This window comes from Taudactylus pleione, unplaced genomic scaffold, assembly GCF_031769625.1.
Source record: "Taudactylus pleione unplaced genomic scaffold, aTauple2 ptg000161l, whole genome shotgun sequence".
NCBI classification, from domain to species: Eukaryota; Metazoa; Chordata; class Amphibia; order Anura; family Myobatrachidae; genus Taudactylus; species Taudactylus pleione.
The window spans coordinates 894,237-919,428 of record NW_028284563.1 but is presented as its reverse complement, the minus strand read 5'-3'; the positions used below and the strand labels follow the sequence as shown (position 1 = coordinate 919,428).

Sequence of the window (25,192 nt, the reverse complement as noted above, 5' to 3'; positions counted from 1 at the left end):
TGGTGTACTGGATGATCGATATCGAACATCCAGCACACCACCTACTTACCGACGACTATAGCGATCGATCGCAGGTTCCTATAGTAACCTGGTCGATATTGAGCAAGTTGACCGGCATGCACGGCCGATGGACGATATCGCTATCGTCCATACGTGGCCGCGGATCACTGGTCCATGGTAAGTTGGTAGGGACCTTTTAAATGAGCAATTTCAACAGTAACGATATCGTTATCGTTCAAATCGTTCTTTTAAATTGCTACGTGTTTACGCACTATTGGAGTCGTTAGGCATTGTAAAAACTGCTATTTACTATAGCAAGTGCAACTGTAAAATCAAAATAACCAAATCAATTGCAGATAAATTAGTATCAATTTATTGAACCATGAACCATGAAATTCAGAAATATATTTTTGTAATGAAGTGTTTTAAAATAGTGAAAGAGTCAGGAAAAGGTTGTTAATCTCATAAACATTTATTGTTATATGCTGTTGCTGATAGCTATATTTTTTCTTCTGGTTAGCGAGAAGACATTTGAGCTGATTCCTTTTACAGGTGCCACACCATTATCTTTCGGTATCCATCCATCCATCCTGTTTTATTTGTGCATAAAATATTTCATGTTCTGCCGGTTTCTAAATTAAACATAAACACTAATGTTACAGACATCCCATGTTAAGTTTTTACATAGAAATGCAGTAAAAAAAAAAAAAAAGCAAAAAAGAAGCAGAAAGCAATATCATACAATAGGCATGAGAGAAATCGCACTCTGAGGTCCTTAATGCATGATGTATTGAAGTCAGCCCCTATGTATTTATTTTATATATATATATATACATATACATATATATATATATATATATATATATATTCCTTAGTACATCAATGGGTAGTACACCAAGACATTTTCCAAACACACAATATTTAGGAGTCGTCTTATATTGAGTAAGATCTGCATCCTGGGATAGTTGAATACATCGCGGTATATCTTCTTTGGTTTTCACTGACATTCCTTTGTCAAAAAATGCTAAAGCTGCCAAGTGTTTCGAAAGAAACCAGAGGTGTCTGGTAAAAGCAATGTAAGCTTTCTTACCAATTGTTACATCAGGGTAGATTTTTAGGAGACTTAGGGGTCTATTTACTAAGCAGTGTTAGGAGACAAAATGAAATGAGATAAGTTACCAGCCAATCGGCTAACTGCCATGCCACGGGCTGTGTTTGAAAAATGACAGTTGGGAGCTGATTGGCTGGTACCTTATTTCCTTTCACTTTATCTCCTAACACTGCTTAGTAAATAGACCCCTTAAGAACTCAATGTCATTATATAGTGCTCTAATTCCCAATGGAGCTTCATTCCAATACTTTACATAAACCAGACTTACAAACAAAGCCAAATTCACCATGTTGTTTGTCTCTCTAGGTGTTAACTGGAACTGATTTAGAAAGAAACATACAGTACTTTCGGAGCGCAAATACCTTTACCCATCCATCGAACTTGGTGAGTAGGGCCAGGAGCTCGAAATGTTCCCCTGCTCCACCACCAAGAAACAAAAGAGTAAAGGCCTGATTCAGAGCCGGTCGCTATTAGCGGTCGTTCGTTCAACAAAAAGGGGTGGCTATTCAAATGAACCGTTCGCTCTTTGCGGTCTGTTGACGCCTCTATGTCTGAACGAGCGAACAAAACTTGCGGTTGTAATTTTGAAAAAGACGCCCCCTGGCCGCTCGCACCATACGACATGTCCGCTATTTATTAGATTAATCGAGTACATCGAACAGCGTAAGATCTGCTCGCTATTCTTGTGGCTGGTGTTTGCTACCACAAATTTGCGAGCAGTTCTGGCTATATAATAAACCAGTGACGTGGTCAATGACGCTCCAGTATTAATTATGCACACCCTTAAAACACCTGTTTTGACCACATACGCCTCCTCCTGTCACTCATATTAGCAGGCATTCGCTATTTAGCGTACAAACGATTTTCGGCCGCACTGACTGGTTCGCGCATGCGTATTACGATCCGTACGCATGCGCAGTTGGGCAAACATCGCTCGGAGCGAACGAGCGGCCGCTTACGAGCAGCTCTGAATCAGGCCCTAAATGCAAAAGCTCTCGATAATCATCTCTTGGTTGCTGGTTTTCTAGTGCATTTGGTAAATATTCTAACATTTCCTGTCGTAATCTGTTTAATACAAGATCTTGGAAGAGGGCAATATCCACTGTACTATAAACGTTTTTATCAATACTTCTCCATTCTTTCTGAAAGCGGATGAAAATTCCAACTTCTGGGTTTCCAAAAGAGCCGAATATACATGAGAAGACATTTGAAAGTATAATCTCCATTTTTGTCAGCTTACAGAAAGTAAACTTCTGAGCGACCACTAAACTACAACGTACAAAGTTAAAATTTGGTAGACAAGTTACTACATTATAATGGACAAAAATAGTCTACATAGAAGCATGATTCAAGCATCTTTGTTTTTGACAATGTTAAAGTGGACCATCCTAATATATATATATTGTAAAAAACATGGTATATGGCGCTAAGTCCTTCAATCAAGTCACTTAATGATGATTCTCATCAAATAAAGCACTCCCCATGCATTAAGGGTGGCAGCTCCTTCTCCCATCAACTGTTGTTCTGACAGCATATAAATCCTAAAAAAACACAAGGTGGGGAAAAGCGCCTCCTAGTGCAGTATCATTAATAAGTAACCTTCACCAGGTATAATCACCCTCTGTGTAATGGAGGTGTACCTTCTAAAGTGGAATACACCACTTATATATCAGCATGAACAACCAAATAGGTCCTCAGTTTCCACTCTCTGGATCCAACTAGGTATCTGTGTAAGGTGGAGTGAATTATTTTAACATTAATTCAATTATAGTAAATCTCCTATCACTGTAAGGATGACAAAAACTCTGTCCTACAGTGAGTGACTGACAGGTCAAACAATTGAGACATTTGAAGCAACCCAATTTGAGATGTAAAAAGCCTTCAGACTTATCCGAACCCATTTTACTAATGTCAGCCTTAACTAACCAATAATGTAAATTATGCCCCCGAGTATAATAGGGCATAATGCAAGTATTGTAAAGGTTCAATTCAGGGTCAGTACTCACAATGGGCCATAGCTTTTTCGTTGCCCCCCTAATGCAATTGCTGTATGGATGAAAATGGTTAACCCACTTTAATATATGTTCAGAATTCTCAGTAGTGACCTTAGATCTCAACAGGTCATCACGGGGTATTGAAAGGGCCCTAGTTTTAGCCTGTAATAAGATATCATCAGGATATCCTCTTTGGCAAAATTTAATGAACATTAGTTCAAAATGTTTTATAGCCATCTCCTCATTGCTACAAATTCTACAGGCTTGGAGAAACTGCAAGTAAGGCAATCCATATTTTAACGGTCCGGGGTGGCAACTACCATGATTTAAAATGGTGTTTCTGTCTGTGGGCTTACTAAACAACTCAGTGGTCAACTTCCCACCATACAATTTCAGATTGATATCCAAATAATTAACAGTATTAGGATTTATATTGAACGTGAATTTAATGGGATTCCTAGATTCATTATGTTTCTCCATAAATCCCCTAAATTCCTGCTCAGTCCCTGTCCAAATAAGAAAAATGTCGTCTATGTACTTGGCATAGAAAAAAATCCTGCCAGATACATATACATCCTGGAAAAAAATATCTCGTTCCGCCAAGAACATGTACGCGTTGGCATAGGATGGGGCCACATTGGACCCCATTGCTATGCCAATTAGCTGGAGAAACAGTTTGTTGTTATACATAAAAAAGTTCTTGGTCAGAATCATCTCCAGTAAATCAAGTATCAGATCAATGTCGGGACCCTCATAGACAGAGCTTTCCAAAATCAAGCGTTTTACTGCTACCAGACCCTCAGTATTAGGGATCACCGTGTAAAAGCTATTAATATCTATACTACACAGAAAGCTACCTTTGGGAATATGGGATAGGCCAAAAATTTGTTTAAAAAATGTAGTGGTGTCTAAAAGAAATCTCGGATGTTCCTTAATAGGTTGCAAAATATTGTCCAAATATTTAGAAACCGCCTGGAACAATGACCCCCTGGCCGATATAATCGATCTACCAGGGGGATTGTCCAGGCGTTTATGTATCTTGGGCACAGTATACAAAATTGCCTTAACAGGACACTTTGGAATAAGTGCCTCTCTTAATTGACAAGTGATAAATCCATCGGCAACTGCCAAATCCGATCTATCACGTAATTGTCTTGTAAACATTTCTGTAGGATCACATGTTAGCAATTTGTATACCATAATGTCAGACAATTGTCTATCAATTCCAAGCATATATTCAATGATATTTTGTATAACAATTGCCCTGCCTTTTTCTGCAGGGTGGAATATCATATCATCATACTCAGATAACCTGCGTAATGCTCTCCATTCACCCTTAGATGAGTTACTATGGGTACCAGTGTCATTTATTGTGCTAGAAAGCTGTTTAACATCTTGATCAAGTAGACGTGAGAAGGTCTTAATGGCAGCATTATTGGACACTGGTTAAAAATTTGATCCTGGCTGTAATCTCTGCAGACCCTTCGGGATATCACTATTTGTCGACTGAGGGGGTCTTGGTGCTGCCTTTGCTTCATTATAGAGCTCATGTAATTTTAGTTGTCTATTCAGACGTTATCTCTCAATCTCCCATTGCATGGGATCAAATTTGGTTGTAGGTGTATAGGAATGGCCACGACTAAGAACTCTCTCCTCTAGTGTGGTAAGTGTACATGAGGAAATATTAATTATCGACGATTCCGGTGGAGTGGTGGTCTCCCCCCCCTTTTCTGCTTTCTCGACCCCGCCCATTGTCTACCCCTCCGGGTAAACCTCCACCTCCTCTTAGGGGCACTGCATGATTGATACCTCTCCCTAAAGGGGCCAGTGGGTCGCTAAATTAGTGGTGCCATCATCTGAATCACTGGTATTCTGTTGTGATGAATCAGAATTACCATAAATATGACGGAATCCCCGTCTCTCAAAACGGCGTTGTTCACTGCGGCCATTGCTGATCCAATTATAAACCCGATTTTGTTCATAACCAAGGGTTGCTTTGGCCATTTTATTCTTCTTAAATTGGATCAATTCGTGTTTATATGTTGTCACCTGTGAATTCAGCTTATCAAGCCACGCCGTGCTTGTATCTAAATCAAATGCTGGCTTAAACTAATTTTCAAAGGTGGATATCTAGTCTCTCACTACTGCAAACTCCCTCGTGGCTTCCTGAATAACCAGTAGTATAAGATCATAACTACATTTGTTTAGTATAGCTATCCACCTTTTACAAACATTAGTATTGTGTCTGCCGATGGTAGGGCAGTTTTTTATACGGAATCCGCGCGGAATGCGCTTTTGTTTAAAGTAATCACTGAGAGTTAGTCCGTGGTAATGGAAATCCAATTCCTTTTGCTTTAATTTGAGCCAGTCACGATATAAGTGCTGTAATGATTTCGTCGCTTCATCCTCACAGAATTGTTCCTTGAACAGGATGGCTTCAGCCTCCGAGTCCGAGAACATGAGTGTACTCCCCTGTGTAAGTAAAGCCATGTTAATGGCCTGATAGCGACCATCACCATCCTCATCAATGCCCTCCACCATATGTCAGTATCCAATTACCCTACTCCAGTAGGGATGTGCATGACTTATCCACATTACGTTATATGATCATTGATATATTCCACCATCTCCCCGTGGAGGTGATAGATCATGGAGACTACTGCAGTGTGAATCTCGGTGTATCTTTAGATTCGACTCACTGGTGCCCAGAGGACTCAATGAGAATCTGGGATTGCACTGTTTTCTAGAATTGGTCCACCTATATGCTATACGTGGTGTCTAGATGTTATCTAGTAGCAGGTTTAATTAGATCAAGATTGTTTTTGTTTTTGTGCTGGGGTGTGGCATTTTGCTGGTCTCTCTAAACTGTCATTGTTGTTACATATTATGTTTTGTTGTATCTTTTAGGTTTGGTATATTGAGGTGTAATATGAGTTCGGTATATTTACATGATTGATATTCAAAGGCAATGTGTCTCAATGATTTGCTGTTGTTAGATTTTTCTGATTAACCAATAAGTTTAGTAGAATATTAGCCATAAGAGTCTGATTACTGTTGCTCTCAGTGTGTTGTATGAGATGTTTATTTAACTTCCTCCTCATATATTCAATTGTTTGGTGTACTAATACACTATATGCCAGTAATTGGCTTATATAGAATGTGTTATGATATGCAGTCTGCTTATATATGTATGTCAGGCTATTTGTTTGTGCTTTGTCATAGGTCCCATGCTGCGCGTTGTCCGGGTAACCGGGATGCTACTGGTTCCTCTCATCATCAGCAGGTGCCGGCGTGGTGGTCAGGTGGTATGACGTCACCTCAGGGCGACCAGATACCGGTCGCCGGGCGGAGTGGACCACACGTGGTTGTAAGTATTTATATGTGTTCATTTGTATTATACACTTTGACTTTGAGGATGGAGCAATAAACAGCTCCGAAACGTCGGTGATATCTCTGTGTCCAGTTGTCATCATTGAGCAGAGTGCCGCCGCACTGGAATTATATATATACAGTATATATGTATATATGATGTTTGGTTTGGCACTCTATTATGAGAGTAAGTGAAAGTGACTGGGTGCCTTCTCAAAACTGGTAATAAAATGAAATATTTCAAGACCACGGCGGGTCTATTCTTCATACACGAGCCCTGAAGAAAAGACCCGCCATGGTCTTGAAACGTCGACAATATGTGTAATATGTATCACCTTTAATACAAGGTAAATGGAGATCTATTGCGCACTAGACTAATGCAAAAATAAGAGGTATGGCTGCACTAGAAAAAAGGGTGTCTAGTCCTTTCTAACATACAGAGAATCAAATTTGAGGAAATGCGCCCTATACCCCTTACAGATGTATGAGTATATGGGAATGAATGTACTGCATCCAAAAATAACCCAAATAACTAAAAATATATATTTACTGAAAGAAAAGCATATATAAACATGAGAAAACAATATTTAGCAAAGTATTGTGGTAATAGGTACATGAATCACCGGAATGTACACATGCAGGTGATATGCAGTGTACAGCTGTGTGGGGCAAGTCTCGAGGTAAGTGCCGAGAGAGAGAGAGAGAGAGAGAGAGAGAGAGACTCCATGTATTTATTTATTGCATATATTTATTTTTATATATATATTGAGATTAGATCAGGACAGTTCTTTGTTCAAAAATAGAGGGTGCTACCACAGACAAGAGAGAAATTATTTAAAACGTACAAAAAGAACAAGTGTATGTAGTATCAAAATATCATACATTCATGGTCACAGTGAGTAATGTAATACAAGTTGAGTCTCATCCAAAATGCTTGGGACCAGAAGTATTTTGGATATTGGATTTTTCTGTATTTTGGAATAGTTGCATACCATCATGAGATATCTTGGGGATGGGACCCAAGTCTAAATACAGAATAATTTTTGTTCCATAAACACCTTATACATATTGGAACTCATTCAGACCCGCTCGCTAGATGCAGGCCAGTTATTTAAATGAAGTGCTCGCACTGCGTTGCGTAAGGACGCCCACTATGTTTTAGCGAGATATGGCAAAGTGCGCTCGCATGTGTATAAAGACGCCCCCTTACACACTCACAACACACGTCATCTCCGGGAAATGTAGGATTAATCGTGACCATCGGAGCTGCTCGCAGCCCTTGAGGTTGCCTTTCCCTGCCGCAAGCACAGCGATCAGTGCGGCCTGAAATACATGCAGGTGACGTGTAGAATGACTCTACTTTGCTAATTATGCACGCCCTTTAAACGGCGTTTGGTGTCCTGACATGCCTGCGTTCGCAGCACCACTCCCCCGTTCACAAGCACCTTCCCCTGTTACCACCCACAAACGGCGCTATTTATCTGTCACTCAAACTAGCGACCTGATAGTGGCTTATGAGTAACCAAAAACAGATTGCAAAGACTGGCTTGTGCATGCGCACTGCGAATTATATGCATGCGCAGACGGGCGAAAATCGCTCAGTGCGGGCGAGCGCAACTTAGCGACCGGGTCTGAATTAGGTCTATAGCCTGAAGGTCATTTTATACAATATTTTTAATAGCTTTGTGCATCAAAGTTTGTGTACATACACAATATTCATTTAAGTTTCACATACACCTTATACACAGAGCCTGAAGATGATTTTATACAATATAATTTATGTTTCGCATACACCTTATACACAGAGCCTGAAGATGATTTCCTACAATATGTTGTAATAATATTGTGCATTAAACAAACTTTGTGTACACTGAACCATCAGAAAGCAAAGTGTCACTATCTGAGTTGTGTTCAAAATTATTCTGTATTTCGGAATATTTGGATATGGGAGACTCAACCTGTAGCTTGTGCGATGAAGATATTGGTGAGTTTCCAGCAAGTTTGGAAGATTCTTTAAAGTAGCAATTATTTAAAAGGCAAAACCAACCTGGTTTTGCCTTTTAAATGATGACCACTTTAATACATTGGGCAGATTCGCCAGGAATACATTGCCCGTTGGAGAACTACTGAACAGAGGATCACAAAAGACGGTTTGGGGGAAAATAAAGCACCATGTAATAATGCAATTTATCATACAATACTGTACTCTAGCTTTAAAAAAGACTTCTCAAGAAAACTCTAAAAAACGCCAACATTTGACATAATTTATCCCATACCTGTATTGGAATATATAAAAAAATTTACAGAATACTTACATCAGGTAAAATGTCCTTGGGTGCATCATCTGTAATGGTAACATTATCATAGTTATTGTTTTTTAATTTTTAATGTAATCATACTCTTCCCCACAACAACACTAATAAATACCAATAATTCATCTCATCAATTGAAGACACTTTTCAGGACAACACGGCAGTATCACAATAAGCATAGGCAAATTGTACCAAATTTAGAGGCTGAGGTTAATTATCGTCCTGATGGAATGTAGACCTAACATTGAAGGTAAATATCACCCACAGTAGATAGGAGGATCACTTAATGCAGGAAATTTGTAGGTGATAGAAGAAAGTTAATCTTTTACAAAATAAAGTTATTCATAAGAGATGTGTTGAGTTAAAAATGCTTGAAGAGTTTTTCTACTTTTGGTCACCATCCATTACTATAGTCCCCACCACCACCACCATACACATCCCCATATGCAATAATTAGCAGGTTGTCCAAACCCTTCCCCACTCCCGCTCTGCGAGGGAACTCCCTGAAACTGGATCACAAAGCAGTTTCAGTTCACAGCTCAGTATTAAAACTCCATCCAGCTCTTTTCAATACAATGTAGCAATGAGATTGCCATTAAATTGGGCTACTTACCTATGGTTAAGAAGGGGAACCTGCTATTTGCTACCCTGGGTGCAAGGATATATTAAAGGAGACTATACAGTATAGAAAACCTCTTCAAAGCCCTCTGATACTTGAGCTTACACTGCACATAGGAACACAAAATGACAACAGGCAGGTCATAGCACCATGTTTCCCAATGTCTTCTCCCTGAAAATATGCTTGGACAGAAAAATCCAGAGATTAGTGTGAGTGTGAAGATTTGACTTACTTTTCCTTTTTTTAACAAATCTCACAGACACATACTGTACGTCTTGAGATTTAGAGTCTGTTTCTGAATCACCTGTAATAGACAAGTGGAGAATGAAGATGTAGAAAAACATTATTTAATACAAAATATGTCTGTTTAATATTAATAAAACATCAAGGGGTAGATTTATTAAGGAGCTAGTTGTAAAAGCAGAGATGGCTTTAAGCTATAGGGGTAAATGTAGCAGCCTGCAGGAGAGTTCACAGTGAATCTGGCAAGGGGCAAACAGTTAATTGACAATACCAGGTTGGTTTTGCCTTTTAAAAGAGTGCTTCTTTAAGACATTGACCACACTCCCCAGGATCTAGCCCATGCCTGCATCTCACAGGCTATAACATTTAGCTTTAAAATGTCAATTGAAATAAATGCTAAACTATCCTGGTTTTACATTTATTTCTATTTCAGGTAGTTTATTTTACACGTACCATTTGCACTTGCACTTTACACCTATTGAAGAAGTCCAATAGGAGACGAAACGCATTGGGAGCCTGTACCTCACTGATATACTCCTCCAAAAAACAAGATAAGATATTTATTGGCTTTTCAGCACTTATTTTATATTCTTATGTTTTTATCCATACTTTTATTATTTTCTTGTCTGATTTCGTTATTTGTTTTTACATTGTCTGTATGATATTTGTGTCCCCGTTGTATTAATTAAATTATATATTTTTACCCTTACTCACCTATCTGTGCGACACAGTTTTTTACAATAGGTTATTTATTATATATTATTGCTATATCTCTATATACGTATCTGTGCAATATAGCTTTTTATAAACAGGTCGTTTATTTTAAACGTACCATTTGCACTTGCACTTTACACCTGTATGCACTATCTTCTACTGCATGATGTTTCTTGAAGTTAAATTAATTATTTCTTAGTATTTCCATGATGTTGAATTAACAATCAATTGATCATGAATTTATATTTACTTGATGTTTTCTTGGGTGTTTATTTACCAAGGACCAGGTTGTCAAGGCCACCAATATTTGGCAGCTATGGCCGATAGTTAATGGAGCAGACTTACACTTAGTAGCCACAGTTACTCTGTGGTTTACACCACATCAAATAGAGAGGCTGTGTAAGGGACCAGCAGCCTCCTGGCTGCCCCACAGCTGACAGGCTGTGATAAGGGGATGTGCAGCTGATAAGGAGAGGGATGACCTCGGCCAGTGTGAGGATATCAGTGTGGAATTCCTGAGGCAGCGTGGAGTATTCTGACAGCAGTGAGGAAATAACCCACTCTGTAGCACCACACAATGACTGGCCAGCTACTACAGTACATAGAAAACAGGAGGGCACATAGAGCTGTAAGGGATATTTCAGTTGGGACAGTTATAAAATACCCATGCATTACAATGTACTGTCATCAGGATACAGCTAGAATTGAAGCTTGGGGGAGCATGTTCTATATTTTTTGTAGTAACAGAGGAGCAAAAGCTAAAAAAATAACTTATTTCAGCTACAGCCAGATAGGGAATATTCTATGCTATGTCAAAGTTTACAGCCTTATACTCTGGCTTCTGCGTGGCTGTATATATGAGGTATCGTTAGCGTCCAGCTCTTAGGCTATTAATCCTTAATGAACTTTTAGCTACACAAGTGGAAACCTATATGAGAGGGATACTTTGAGTGTTCACATTGGATACTATTCATACAGGAGATACAGCAAATTGACGACTTGGACCAAATGTATTTAAGTTGTTAGGAGTGGTATATTCCAGCACAATTGAAGGCATATTTACCACCATATAGTATAACGGAAAAAGAACATTTTATTCTTCCGGATTCCAAGCATAACTTAATTTATGGCGATAAACTGTACATCTACTTAAAACTGTACAATTTTCTACAATGTTCAGTTAATATTTATGTATACCTATATGTATATGAATCTGTGTATGATTTCATCTCTGAGTGTAAAGGAAGTATTTATTGCCATATTATATTGTTGACACATAAAGATGTTAAAGCTATAATTATAGTGAATTTTATTCCTGGAGGAGTCTGACAGTCCTTGGGTCTACGTGAATGAAGAAGAACAGGTCATATATATAGATATGTATGTGATGTTACACTGTAATATTATATGTCATTTCAATCTTCATACACAAACATCACATTACACTATCAGGACCATATTAATATTATAGTGTATAACATGGCTTACCCAGGCAAGCCTTAGTTAAATAGCTTGGGTGGAGGCACTGGATTAATGATAAAATAAAAGGTACACCACCTAGAGAGGTTAAGGGTGGGTGCATTATACAACATGGGAGTTAGTAACCTAGTGACCCTTTAGTGGTAAAAAGGGGGGTTACAATAATAATATAACATTCAGTATATAAATTGCTTAGATAACAGTTTGATCATTTAGCGATGATGCTAAACCTTTTGCATGTGCTTTTATCTAAAGCTGTAAACGTTGTTAAACAATTATTTTCTCCCTTGTTTTTAATCCCAAGCCGCAAAAACCTAAGCCTATATCTATGTCTATGGAGGCAACTCTTAGTACCCTGGGGGTGATTCAGCTTCAGGCAGAATTGCAAAGCTGCACGCAATCAGCTTTGCAATTCCGTCTTTGCTAATAGGTCAGGATGCAGTCAGTAAGCCGGCGGTCGAAATGCCGACCGCTGGCTTCCCAATTCTTAAATCCCGGCAGAGGACTAATGTCATTATACCTACAGTGGGAGCCTGATGGCTGGCATATCGAAAAAGATAAGCCAGGCGCCGGGTGCGGACTGCTCGTGGGGTGGGGAGAGGGTTAGGTTTAGGGACTCCAAGGGTGGGACTTAGAGTTAGGAACCCCCCCTGAGAGGTTTAGGCTAGAGTAAGGGGGGGTTAGGGTTAGGCACCGCCCCAGGAGTCTAAGGTTTAGGCTGCTGGGAAGGGGGGGTTAGGTTCAAGCACTTAGGAGGGGGTTAAGGTTAGGCACTGGAGGGGTTAGGGTTAGGCACCCCTAAGGGAGGGTTAGGGGGGGAAAGGGTTACTTTGTCGGGATCTTCATCTTCTAGCGGTATTAGGTCCGTTGGGCTCATGTCCGGCGGGATTTAATACAGATTCCAATAGGTGTATGATACCCCCTGCTGCATTTGCGATCCCAGCACTGCAACCAAGGGCACAGGTGGGATCACCATCGCGACCATCAGGCCACCAGCTAGCTGAGTAAGCCTCAGCTTACTCAGGCTGACCGGCTTGTGAGGCTAGGACACTGCGTCCATAGACGCAGTCCCTGGCCTTGCCACTCCCGGAAAACAGGGCAGACACACCCCCATTTCCGGGAGTGCTGGCCGAACCAACCCCCGTGCTGCCCCTTAAATGCCTCTGCCTGTCAATCATGGGTCCTGCGCACTTGCGTGCAATCCTGAATCAGCCCCACTGTCCCAATAATTATGTCCAAATTCTGGCAATGTTAGACATACCTAATTTATCCAGTAATCGACATGAAAGTTTTCTGAGAACCGCATACACAATTAAAATCACAGTGATTGCTGAGATGATCAATATAAGAATTTCTTTAGACAGTCCTTTGTCATTTAATTCTGAAATGAAGACATGGGATATATTGCTGAGTATTTATCTTGGCATTCACTCTGTGTTAAAAATAATGACCACTGATGTGATATCTCCTCGTACAATATCTACAGTTTTTATAGTACAACACATATATATTATATTTGTACAGAACTGAGGACAATACGCTGTGAATATCTGAAGCAACTGTGACTTTTCAATTGGATATGTTTATTTTACCCAAAAAAAAAAGGCGAGTTGGTCTCGCATTCCTAAGCCACCATGGTAATCTTACCTTCAGAGTTCGGAGACAAAGGCCCTGATTCAGAGCCGGACGCTCTTTCAAAGCGCTCGCTCTGAATCAGGGTGGCATTATTATTTTTTTGTGTCGGCCTCCTGGCCACTCACTAAGCTGTGGGTGACCACCCATAGCGTTGGCGAGCGGGCAGGTGATGGTCGCGACCATCAGGCTTGCGACGGGACCATTGTGGTAGGGTCTCGTCCATCGCAAGCCCCAGTGAGCTTCCGGCTCTAATAGAGCCAGAAGCTCACTACTGAGGCCGCCCCCAAATGGCAGGCATTCCTTCAGGAACGCCTCAGTTTGGCCAGCCACCCCCCCTGCCCGACTCCAAAATGGGGCGAGCTGTCAATCACAATCGACAGCCGCCCTGTTTTGGTGCGAGACCCGTAGCGACGGAGCGTCTGTCGCTGGCTGGGTCTCGTGCATGCACACACCGGAGCCGGCTCCGGTATGCACATGCGCAGTGGGGGACCATCGTCCCGCCTGCGAGCGCTGTGCACTCGCGAGTGGGTCTGAATCAGACCCAAACTACCAAACTTGGGGGTGTGGCTAAATGACACAGTATCCACCGTTTTAGCACCTTCCTATAGGCATCCGTAATTATCTTCCCATCCTAGACACTTCACTAGGGAGTGGGCAGGATGCGGGGGATCCACCTACTCTTCCGGGGTGCGGGGGACTACCCAAAAAATTTGGAGTCTCTTGCACCTTCCAGGAGAGTAGGTAAGAGAGTAGGTAAGTATGCAAAGAGGTACCTCATCACAGGATGGCCTATGTATATGGTTGTAAACCTGCACTAACTGGGTTGGGTATAGCTTGTCTACAGTCACTATGCCGACAGAGAATCTGTAGACATGAATCATCCGGGGAAGATTTACTAAAGCTTCTAAAACAGACAAGTGGTGGAGTAACCCAAAGCAACCAATCAGATCTAGCTATCATTTCTCTGTTGCATCCTAGAAAATGATAGACATAATCTGATTGGTTGCTATGGGCAACAGCTCCACATGGCGTTAGTAAATCTCCCCCTTCCCCACCTTCCTCCGGAATGCACCTCGCCCAAACTACTTTCTGTGCATTTAGTATTTCTATATGAGAAAGGTATTTGTATTTTTTTCCAGAATAAGTTTCTAAAGCGATTGTTTTCCTGCTGCTCATTGGGCCTGTTTCAGAGCAGGATGAAATGGCGATTACGGACGCAGATCGAGCAATTGTTTGCTGCAGCGCATGTGTATAGGCTGCACTGCACATGCGCGGGGATCGCATTGCGCCTACGGACGTACAGAGGAATTCATCGCAAAGTGAGTGACAGGCTGTCAGCATTTGGTGGTGGCGACGGGGGGTGGTCTGAAAAACACAGGCGTGTCTGTCCGTTTGAACGGCATTTCATGGGCGTGATTAAATTAGCCCATACGATCTCCTATGCAGCCCTGCGTGTCTGTTGAGCTCCCAAGGCTGCGGCAGGTCAGATCAGCTATGCAACCGTTAGCCTATTTTCGCAGCTGCGATGCATAGGAAATCGCAGCTGCAATCTCATTAGTGTCCGTCTCTGAATCAATATAAAATAGAACATACCTTTATATTGAATTGAGTACGTAACTTGTTCTGTTACGGTTGTGTCAGTAATGTCTGTAGGACTGGTTCCCAGAGCACCGGTATAATTCAACGTGATTGGTGCTAAAGCCAGTAGTAGAGCTTCACTGAAAACTAAACACGTCCAGTTTATTTTGTCCTCACTGATGTCTTCTAAAAATATTTTGTGTTCCAATGAATCCAAAGTCACATTCTGACTTTTTCCAGGAAGACCGTTAGGTCCAGTTCCATTCACTTGTACCCACACCAACGCAATCCGTTTATGCGGTATAAAATGGGATAATGAGCATGTAAGGGAAACATTGCTGTGAGATGTAACTGAAGAGGATGGATTAGCACTGACTGAAACACAGAAAGCAGGATTCCACTTTAGGAAGCATCTGACCATGAATTAACATTTAGGGTACATTTACTAAGCTGAGAGTTTGGGAGAGTTTACAAACTCTGGAGAGTTTGGGCATTTTTTCCCACTATCAAATTTACTAAAGTCAAACGCAGGAGAGAGATCTCCTTTGCTACGGGAAAATACTGGAGAGTTAGCAAACTCTCTTCAATTCACCATTGGCAAAACTCGAGAACCTTTTTACTAGTGAAGATAGGATTCTGGAATTTGCCAAGCAGAGAGATTCTAAACTCTCATGAGATGGGAAAACTCTCCTGTAAAAATTTGTGAAATAAACACACCTGCCTATGATCTGCGAGTTTGGCAGAAACATACACAGATCACTGTGATCCATGTATGTTTCTGCCTGTAAATAGAAGAAAAAGTTTAAAAGTTAAAAAAAAAATGACATAGGGCCCCCCCCAAAAGACTAACCAGCCCCGGACTTGCCAGCCACCGTAATTTAGAAACCAACACCAGGCTGTAGGGCCAGTCCTGGTTTTAAATATAGGGGGGAAAAAATTGCGGAGGGTACCCCCTATATTTATATCAGCACCGGACCCAAAACGGCCGGGCTGTAATGCCACAGCCCATAGACCCTTTCACCGGGGCCAAAGCATTATCATCCCAAGCTGGTCGGGCCAAGCCGGGGATCTCAGGGGAGGTGGGGACGCCCCCAAGGAGGAATCCCCCCCCCACTAAATCCCAGGCTTGGACTGAAGCCCGGGGCTCTTCCCCACACCCCTGGAGAATTCGGTACGAGGGTAATATTGTAAAGAATAGAAGAAAACTATTTTATTTTACAGTGGGACTACAGGTGCCAGCATGCCTGCTCTTTGGCACTTGTGGAACTACCCCCACTGTAATATAAATAGTTAAAGAAAGACAAAACACACACACCATGACTAGTAAAGCTTTATTACATACACCTACCCATTCACACATACTTACCTATACCAGGTGTTTCTGTTCCCTTCTCCTCTGTGTGTCTTGTGTTTTTTTACATATTTCTATACAGGTGAACTACACATACCAGCAGCCCCTTAATGCCCCGCATGCTGATATTTGTGGTTCTTCAAGCAACAACATGCAGGGGAGGCTTGCTGGGACCTGCAGTTCTACTGTAAAGATAATATTGTTAATTCTATTTTTATCACTACACCTACCCTATCAACCTGCCACCCACCGCCCGGGGGTGGTGGGGATAGCCCCAGGCTATCAGCCTAGGGCAGGGGTCACCAACTCCCCAGGTTGTCCTGGACTGGGCTGACTAGCGGTCAGGGCTTATGCTGCGGCTAGGGAACCTGGTGAAAGGGCTCCTCTGGGTGTGGCATCAGTCCCCCACTAGAAAGGTTCCAGTGCTGGTTTTAAATATAGGTTGGACCTCACGCATTTTTTCCCCCCTATATAACCAGGCGCTGGTTCTTAAATTGCGGTGGAACCCTATTCACTTTGTTCCCCGTAATTTTAAGAACCAGGACAGGCTGGCAAATCCGGGGCTGGTTAGTCTTTTGGAGGGGGGGGGGGGCTATGTCATTTTTTTTTTTTACTTTTATCCCGTTTTTTTACAGGCTAGAACACAAGCAGCTTACACATACTGTATCTCACTGATATGTGCAGGCCACTTGCTCGGGAGAGTTTTGCAGAGAGAAGACATTGCAATCTCAGGTGAGTAATCTCCTGCAAAACCTGCTACTCGGGGGGAGAAATCTCGTTCTGCTTCACCATCTCAGCTAAACTCACTTCTTGGTAAATTTGAGAGTTTCAGGAGCCTCAAATCTCCTGAGTTTCGGTGAAGCTAATCGAGTTGAAAAAAAAGCAAACTCTCCCAGACTCGATTCTTAGTAAATTTACCCCTAATAATTCATCACAAACCAAATTGTTGCTAACTGACCCTAATTTGCAAAAACTCTCCCAGGGTTTGAGATTTACCCCTAAAACCGTCCCTGAAAATGTCCCAATTTATCAATATTGCCTAAATACTCAATATAATTTTTCTTACTGAAAGTACTGTAATGGCCTTTACACACGGTCAGATCAGATAACCCCCAACCACTATAACAACCCTTGATCAACGATCGAGGGTCCCTATAGTAACTAGGCTAGCCTGGTATCGACCAGATTGGCCTGCATGCACGAGCGATGGTCAAAATCGATATCGACCATCCGTGCCCGCACATCGTTTGGTCATTTGAGGGGGCAAGAAAAGGACGATTTAAACGATCAAATGATAAACATTATCATTTAAATCGTCCTTTAAATCTGACCGTGTGTATGCACCATAGCATTTATTTTTTGTTATATAAGAATAAAGGCTACATGTGATAATAAAGCAGTGCTCATAATAATTGCAAACATTAGTAAAGTAACCAGCTGCCTAAATATCAAGCTCACTCAGGCGGGGGACCGGACATATTACGCCACTGAGCTCATTGTATCTGTTGTCAAATATGCCCTGGACATGCACATAGTAAAGCTAGTAGTGACAATATTAAACAGTTTAAGAATACCAAATAAATTGGCCTATAAAACAACTTTAGCATAGTCAGTTTTTAATATACCTCATATATGTAATAAACACAGGCTACATTTAAGACTAGTACAAATTACCTAATGAGCCAAACATACCTTGAACAGTAACAAGACTTATTGTAGTCTCCTTGCTGTGTTCTAATGAAGTACACTTGTATTTGCCAGAATCCAGAAAACTCACAGGGGAAATTCTAATAGCAAATTTTGGTTCATTTAAATTTCTAAGACGACCGGAAAAGTATCCTGCGCTTGTTGCTTGATTATTAGAATCCATACTTATAGTGGTTTCTTTGAACGAGTTAGCGGATGTCCATTGCCAATTAATCACTTTTATATTTTTCACCGTTTTGCAAATTAATAGAAGATCATCCCCAACAGACCGGAACATGACAATTTCATCTTTACCATTTGCTAGAAGAAGAGCAGCAGCAAAGGCTTGTTATCATATACTTTCATTGCATTAAGGTACAGTACATTGCATTTATCTATCATTATGTACATGCGACCCAAACACAAAGTAATGTTTGATGTGATTGCAAATTGAATTTCAAGTTTAGACCATGGGCTATATCTACTAAAGTGAGAGTTTTGAGAAGTGGAGATGTTGCCCATAGCAACCTATCAGATTCTACTTAACATTTAACTAGCACCTTCTAGAAGATAATAGCTAGAATCCGATTGGTTGCTATGGGCAACATCTCTACATCTAAAAACTCTCACTTTCGTAAATATACCCCATGATCACTGGAAAGGGAGGACAATAAGTGTAAATTAAAATGTTGCTCCTACTGGAAGCTCCATCAGCAAGAGACTTTTGTTAGAATTTATAAAGTCTAGAATATTTTTATTGCTACTTTTTTACTTCTGTAGGATGATTCAGACATACAGTCAAACCATTGTAAGGTTTGTACCCAGCTTTAGGAAGGGTGCTGACCACCCCACCGTCACCAGCCGCAAATGCTCACTTCCTGTCAATCACTCTAAGATGGGTCTGCATAGTCACTGCGATCGCAGTCCGATCGCAGTGGAGCCTTCGCGCATGCACACTGCAATGCATACGCATGCGAAGAACACAACAATCGGCCATCTGCATGCTTAATCACAGTTGCGATCGGTAATGAATCAGACCCACACAGTGTAATGCATGTTCTGTACAAGTTTTTAGGGATTTTCACACAAGTGCAGTAGAAATAAAATCGCTCAACTCTGTTAACAATGGCATTGCATGTGACTCATATTCAGGCCCGCAGTTGGGAGAACAATTAGGGGGTGGTGTGAGGAAAGGAGGAGGTGAGAGTAAGACAAGGAGGGGATGGGGCAAAAAAGGAGGGGTGGTGTAAGAAAAGGAGCCGGTGGAGTAAGACAAAGCGGGGGTGGGGAAAGAAAAGGAGGGGTGGAGTAAGACAAGGAGGGGGTGGAGTAAGACAAGGAGGGGGTGGGGCATAAAAGGAGTTGTGGTGTAAGAAAAGGAGGGGGTGGAGTAAGACAAGGAGGAGGTGGAGTAAGACAAGGAGGGGGTGGAGTAAGAGAAGGAGGGGTGGAGTAAGACAAGGAGGGGTGGTGTAAGTCAAGGAGGGGGTGGAGTAAGACAAGGAGGTGGTGGGGTAAGAGAAGGAGGGGGTGGAGTAAGACAAAGAGGGGGTGGGGAAAGAAAAGGAGGGGTGGAGTAAGACAAGGAGGGGGTGGAGTAAGACAATGAGGGGGTGGAGTAAGACAAGGAGGGGGTGGGGTAAGAAAAGGAGGGGGTGGAGTAAGACAAGGAGGGGGTGGGGTAAGAAAAGGAGGGGGTGAAGTAAGACAAAGAGGGGGTGGAGTAAGACAAAGAGGGGGTGGGGCAAGAAAAGGAAGGGTGGAGTAAGACAAAGAGGGGGTGGGGAAAGAAAAGGAGGGGTGGAGTAAGACAAGGAGGGGGTGGAGTAAGACAATGAGGGGGTGGGGCATAAAAGGAGTTGTGGTGTAAGAAAAGGAGGGGGTGGAGAAAGACAAGGAGGGGGTGGTGTAAGAAAAGGAGGGGGTGGAGTAAGACAAGGAGGGGGTGGGGTAAGAAAAGGAGAGGGTGAAGTAAGACAAGGAGGGGGTGGGGTAAGAAAAGGAGGGGGTGGAGTGAGACAAGGAGGGGGTGGGGTAAGAAAAGGAGGGGGTGGAGTAAGACAAGGAGGGGGTGGAGTAAGACAAAGAGGGGGTGGAGTAAGACATAGAGGGGGTGGGGCAAGAAAAGGAAGGGTGGAGTAAGACAAAGAGGAGGTGGGGCAAGAAAAGGAAGGGTGGAGTAAGATAAGGAGGGGTTGGAGTAAGACAAGGAGAGGGTGGGGTAAGAAAAGGAGGGGGCTTTTCTATGTGATTTGTACTGCCAGGTTTGCTGAGTTATGAATTTAAAAGAAGGTCAAAACTGGCAGCTCAGGTTATCAGAATACAATTCAAGACCAAGGACAAGAGGCATAGTTTCAAAATGGAACGAGGCAAAGTCAAATGGCGCTGAACAATCTGGGGCGGTACACAGCAACTCAGTTAGAAAAACAGAAAAGCACAGACAATTGAGGTACAGTATTCACTAAGGTATAAGGTACAGTATAGAATAAGGTATAAGGTACAGTATAGAATAAGGTATGAGGTACAGTTTAGAATAAGGTATGAGGTACAGTATAGAATAAGGCACAGTATAGAATAAGGTATGAGGTACAGTATACAATAAGGTATGAGGTACAGTATAGAATGAGGTACAGTATAGAATAATGTATAAGGTACAGTATAGAATAAGGTATGAGGTACAGTATAGAATTAGGTATGAGGTACAGTATAGAATAAGGTACAGTATAGAATAAGGTATGAGGTACAGTATAGAATAAGGTATGAGGTACAGTATTGAATAAGGTACAGCATAGAATAAGGTATAGAGTACAGTATAGAATAAGATATGAGGTACAGTATAGAATGAGGTACAGTATAGAATAAGGCACAGTATAGAATAAGGTATGAGGTACAGTATACAATAAGGCATGAGGTACAGTATAGAATAAGGTACAGTATAGAATAAGGTATGAGGTACAGTATAGAATACGGTATAAGGTACAGTATAGAATAAGGTATGAGGTACAGTATAGAATAAGGTACAGCATAGAATAAGGTATGAGGTACAGTATAGAATAAGGTATAGAGTACAGTATAGAATAAGATATGAGGTACAGTATAGAATGAGGTACAGTATAGAATAAGGTATAAGGTACAGTATAGAATAAGGTATGAGGTACAGTATACAATAAGGTATGAGGTACAGTATAGAATAAGGTACAGTATAGAATAAGGTATGAGGTACAGTATAGAATATGGTATAAGGTACAGTATAGAATAAGGTATGAGGTACAGTATAGAATAAGGTACAGCATAGAATAAGGTATGAGGTACAGTATAGAATAAGGTATAGAGTACAGTATAGAATAAGATATGAGGTACAGTATAGAATGAGGTACAGTATAGAATAAGGTATAAGGTACAGTATAGAATAAGGTATGAGGTACAGTATACAATAAGGTATGAGGTACAGTATACAATAAGGTACAGTATAGAATAAGGTATGAGGTACAGTATAGAATACGGTATATAGTACAGTATAGAATAAGGTATGAGGTACAGTATAGAATAAGGTATAAAGTACAGTATAGAATAAGATATGAGGTACAGTATAGAATGAGGTACAGTATAGAATAATGTATAAGGTACAGTATAGAATAAGGTATGAGGTACAGTATAGAATTAGGTATGAGGTACAGTATAGAATAAGGTACAGTATAGAATAAGGTATGAGGTACAGTATAGAATAAGGTATGAGGTACAGTATAGAATAAGGTACAGCATAGAATAAGGTATGAGGTACAGTATAGAATAAGGTATAGAGTACAGTATAGAATAAGATATGAGGTACAGTATAGAATAAGGTACAGTATAGAATAAGGTATAAGGTACAGTATAGAATAAGGTATGAGGTACAGTATAGAATAGGGTATATAGGTACAGTATAGAATAGGGTATAAAGGTACAGTATAGAATAAGGTATGAGGTACAGTATAGAATAAAGTATAAGGTACAGCATAGAATAAGGTATGAGGTACAGTATAGAATAAGGTATAGAGTACAGTATAGAATAAGATATGAGGTACAGTATAGAATGAGGTACAGTATAGAATAAGGTATAAGGTACAGTATAGAATAAGGTATGAGGTACAGTAAAGAATAAGGTACAGTATAGAATAAGGTATGAGGTACAGTATAGAATACGGTATAAGGTACAGTATAGAATAAGGTATGAGGTACAGATAGAATAAGGTACAGCATAGAATAAGGTATGAGGTACAGTATAGAATAACGTATAGAGTACAGTATAGAATAAGATATGAGGTACAGTATAGAATGAGGTACAGTATAGAATAAGGTATAAGGTACAGTATAGAATAAGGTATGAGGTACAGTATACAATAAGGTATGAGGTACAGTATACAATAAGGTACAGTATAGAATAAGGTATGAGGTACAGTATAGAATACGGTATAAGGTACAGTATAGAATAAGGTATGAGGTACAGTATAGAATAAGGTATAAAGTACAGTATAGAATAAGATATGAGGTACAGTATAGAATGAGGTACAGTATAGAATAATGTATAAGGTACAGTATAGAATAAGGTATGAGGTACAGTATAGAATTAGGTATGAGGTACAGTATAGAATAAGGTACAGTATAGAATAAGGTATGAGGTACAGTATAGAATAAGGTATAAGGTACAGTATAGAATAAAGTATAAAGGTACAGTATAGAATAAGGAATGAGGTACAGTATAGAATAAAGTATAAAGGTACAGTATAGAATAAGGTATGAGGTACAGTATAGAATAAGGTATAAGGTACAGTATAGAATAAGGTTTGAGGTACAGTATAGAATAAGGTATAAGGTACAGTATAGAATAAGGTATGAGGTACAGTATAGAATAAGGTATAAAGGTACAGTATAGAATAAGGTACAGTATAGAATAAGGTATAAGGTACAGTATAGAATAAGGTATGAGGTACAGTATAGAATAGGGTATATAGGTACAGTATAGAATAGGGTATAAAGGTACAGTATAGAATAAGGTATGAGGTACAGTATAGAATAAAGTATAAGGTACAGTATAGAATAAGGTATGAGGTACAGTATAGAATAGGGTATAAGGTACAGCAGGGCCAGATTAACAATGGGGCGGATGGAGCTACAGCTCCAGGCCTTCACACAAAAATAGGCCTATCAACATGACAGCATGATTACCAGCTGCCTAACTGGCCATACATTTTAAGTATTTCAATAGTTTTTCTAGACCCCCCTCCTTCCAAAAATAAATAAATTATGTAATTTTTCTATTTCTATGTAGTTAGGGAGAAATTGGGTTCATAGTTTAGGGGGTGTATAATCCAGGGTGACTCTGACTACACCCACACAGCACCTATCACAGCTCTTCCCCTTCTCAGTATAGGCCCTTGAACATTTTCAGCTCCAGGCCCATGTGGGTCTTAATCCGGCCCTGAGGTACAGTATAGAATAAGATACGAGGTACAGTATAGAATAAGGTACAGTATAGAATAAGTTATGAGGTACAGTATAGAATAAGATATGAGGTACAGTATAGAATGAGGTACAGTATAGAATAAGGTACAGTATAGAATAAGGTATGAGGTACAGTATAGAATAAGGTATGAGGTACAGTATAGAATAAGGTATAAGGTACAGTATAGAACATGTTGCTCAGGCTCTTGTCGAAGATGTCAAAGGGCAGAATCATTTAAAAGATCGACCTTACAACATTATGTGAATGTGCCTGATTACATGCTCCACAGAGTACCTAAACACCAGCAACAACACTCTTAATATATTATGACACAGATTATATCATACTCCGAAAATATAGAAACCATAAATACATTTACAGTATGTTCTATATAATAATTGGTTATGGTGTGTCCTGTCTCCGTCATGCGCAGTGCACCCCCCTTCTTTCCACAGCTAACGGCTCGCACCGTGGGTCTGATTCAGCAAGGATCGCTATTGTGATTACGCATGCAAACGGCCGATTGTTGCGTTCTGCTCATGGGTATGCATCGCTGTGCGGGTGCGCGAACACTCCCCTGCGATCAGGACTGTGATTGCAGTGACTACGCAGACCCATCGCACAGTGATTGACAGGAAGAACTGTTTGGGGGTGGTGACAGGGGGTGGTCAGTGAAACGCAGGCGTACCAGTGTAATTGAATGCAGTTGCAGGGGCGTGCATAAATTATCCACTGCGATGCCATACACAGCTTGGGCTTTCACTGCGTGCGATGAGGTTAGCAATTTCTGAGTAAGGTCCGAGCTTATGCAACTGTGCGTGAGGCTGTGATGGTACTCGATGTTACTGATGGTTTCGCAGTCTTGCTAAGTATTACGGATGTGTGTAAGGTGAGTGTCCGGGATGCAATTGGGAAACCGGCTGTCTTAATCCCGACAGCCGGCTTCCCAACTGCCTTATCTCGGCGAGCGTGAAATGCCCGGCATCTAGATGTAGATGCCGCTGATTTGACCGACGCCGGGAGACAGGCGCCCGGCATCCCAATCGAAGGGATGCCGGGTGCCGTGAGCAGGCAGCCGCAGGGGGGGGGATGGTTAGGTTTAGGGCACCCGGGGGGAACTTAGGGTTAGGCACCCCCCCGGGCGGGTTAGGGTTAGGCTAGGGGGAGGGAGGGTTAGGGTTAGCCACCCCCGGGGGGGACTTAGGGTTAGGCACCCCCCGGGGGTTTAGGCAGCGGGGAAGGGGGGGGTTAGGGTTAGGTACTTAGAGGGGGGATTAGGGGATTAGGGTTAGACACTTGGGGGGGAGGTTAGGGATAGGCACCCCTAAGGAGGGTTAGGGGGTTAGGTTAGGATAGTTTTTACTTACCTTAGATACGATCGGGATTTCGAGCGCTGTCGGGCTTCCGCTGCCGGGAACTCTGCTTCTGTCGGCCTCCCGCTGCCTGGATTTCGAACTGCCGGCCAGAGGGCCGGCGGTATTTCATACCGATCCCTAGTGTCCTTATGTTAGACTGCATATGGCATTGCGATTGAAATCATTAGCATATCTTCGCAGTGAGACTGCGTGCGTAATCGCCATTGCGATCGCAATAGCGATCCTTGCTGAATCGGGCCCCAT

General features: G+C 41.4%; 1 protein-coding gene across 1 annotated transcript in view; it reads right to left on the bottom strand.

Moving 5' to 3' along the window:
• Window positions 1-554: 554 nt before the first annotated feature.
• The window catches only part of LOC148521513 (uncharacterized), a 49,147-nt gene continuing 24,509 nt past the window's right edge, over window positions 555-25,192 (bottom strand). Inside the window, exons 3-8 of the mRNA XM_088475019.1 lie at window positions 18,098-18,412; window positions 15,070-15,429; window positions 13,103-13,222; window positions 9,638-9,709; window positions 8,790-8,818; window positions 555-632 (exon numbers count right to left, since the gene is read on the bottom strand). Of these exons, the coding sequence (XP_088331145.1) occupies window positions 564-632; window positions 8,790-8,818; window positions 9,638-9,709; window positions 13,103-13,222; window positions 15,070-15,429; window positions 18,098-18,412 (965 nt within the window). The 3' untranslated portion in view covers window positions 555-563. The remainder of the gene's footprint in view (window positions 633-8,789; window positions 8,819-9,637; window positions 9,710-13,102; window positions 13,223-15,069; window positions 15,430-18,097; window positions 18,413-25,192) is intronic.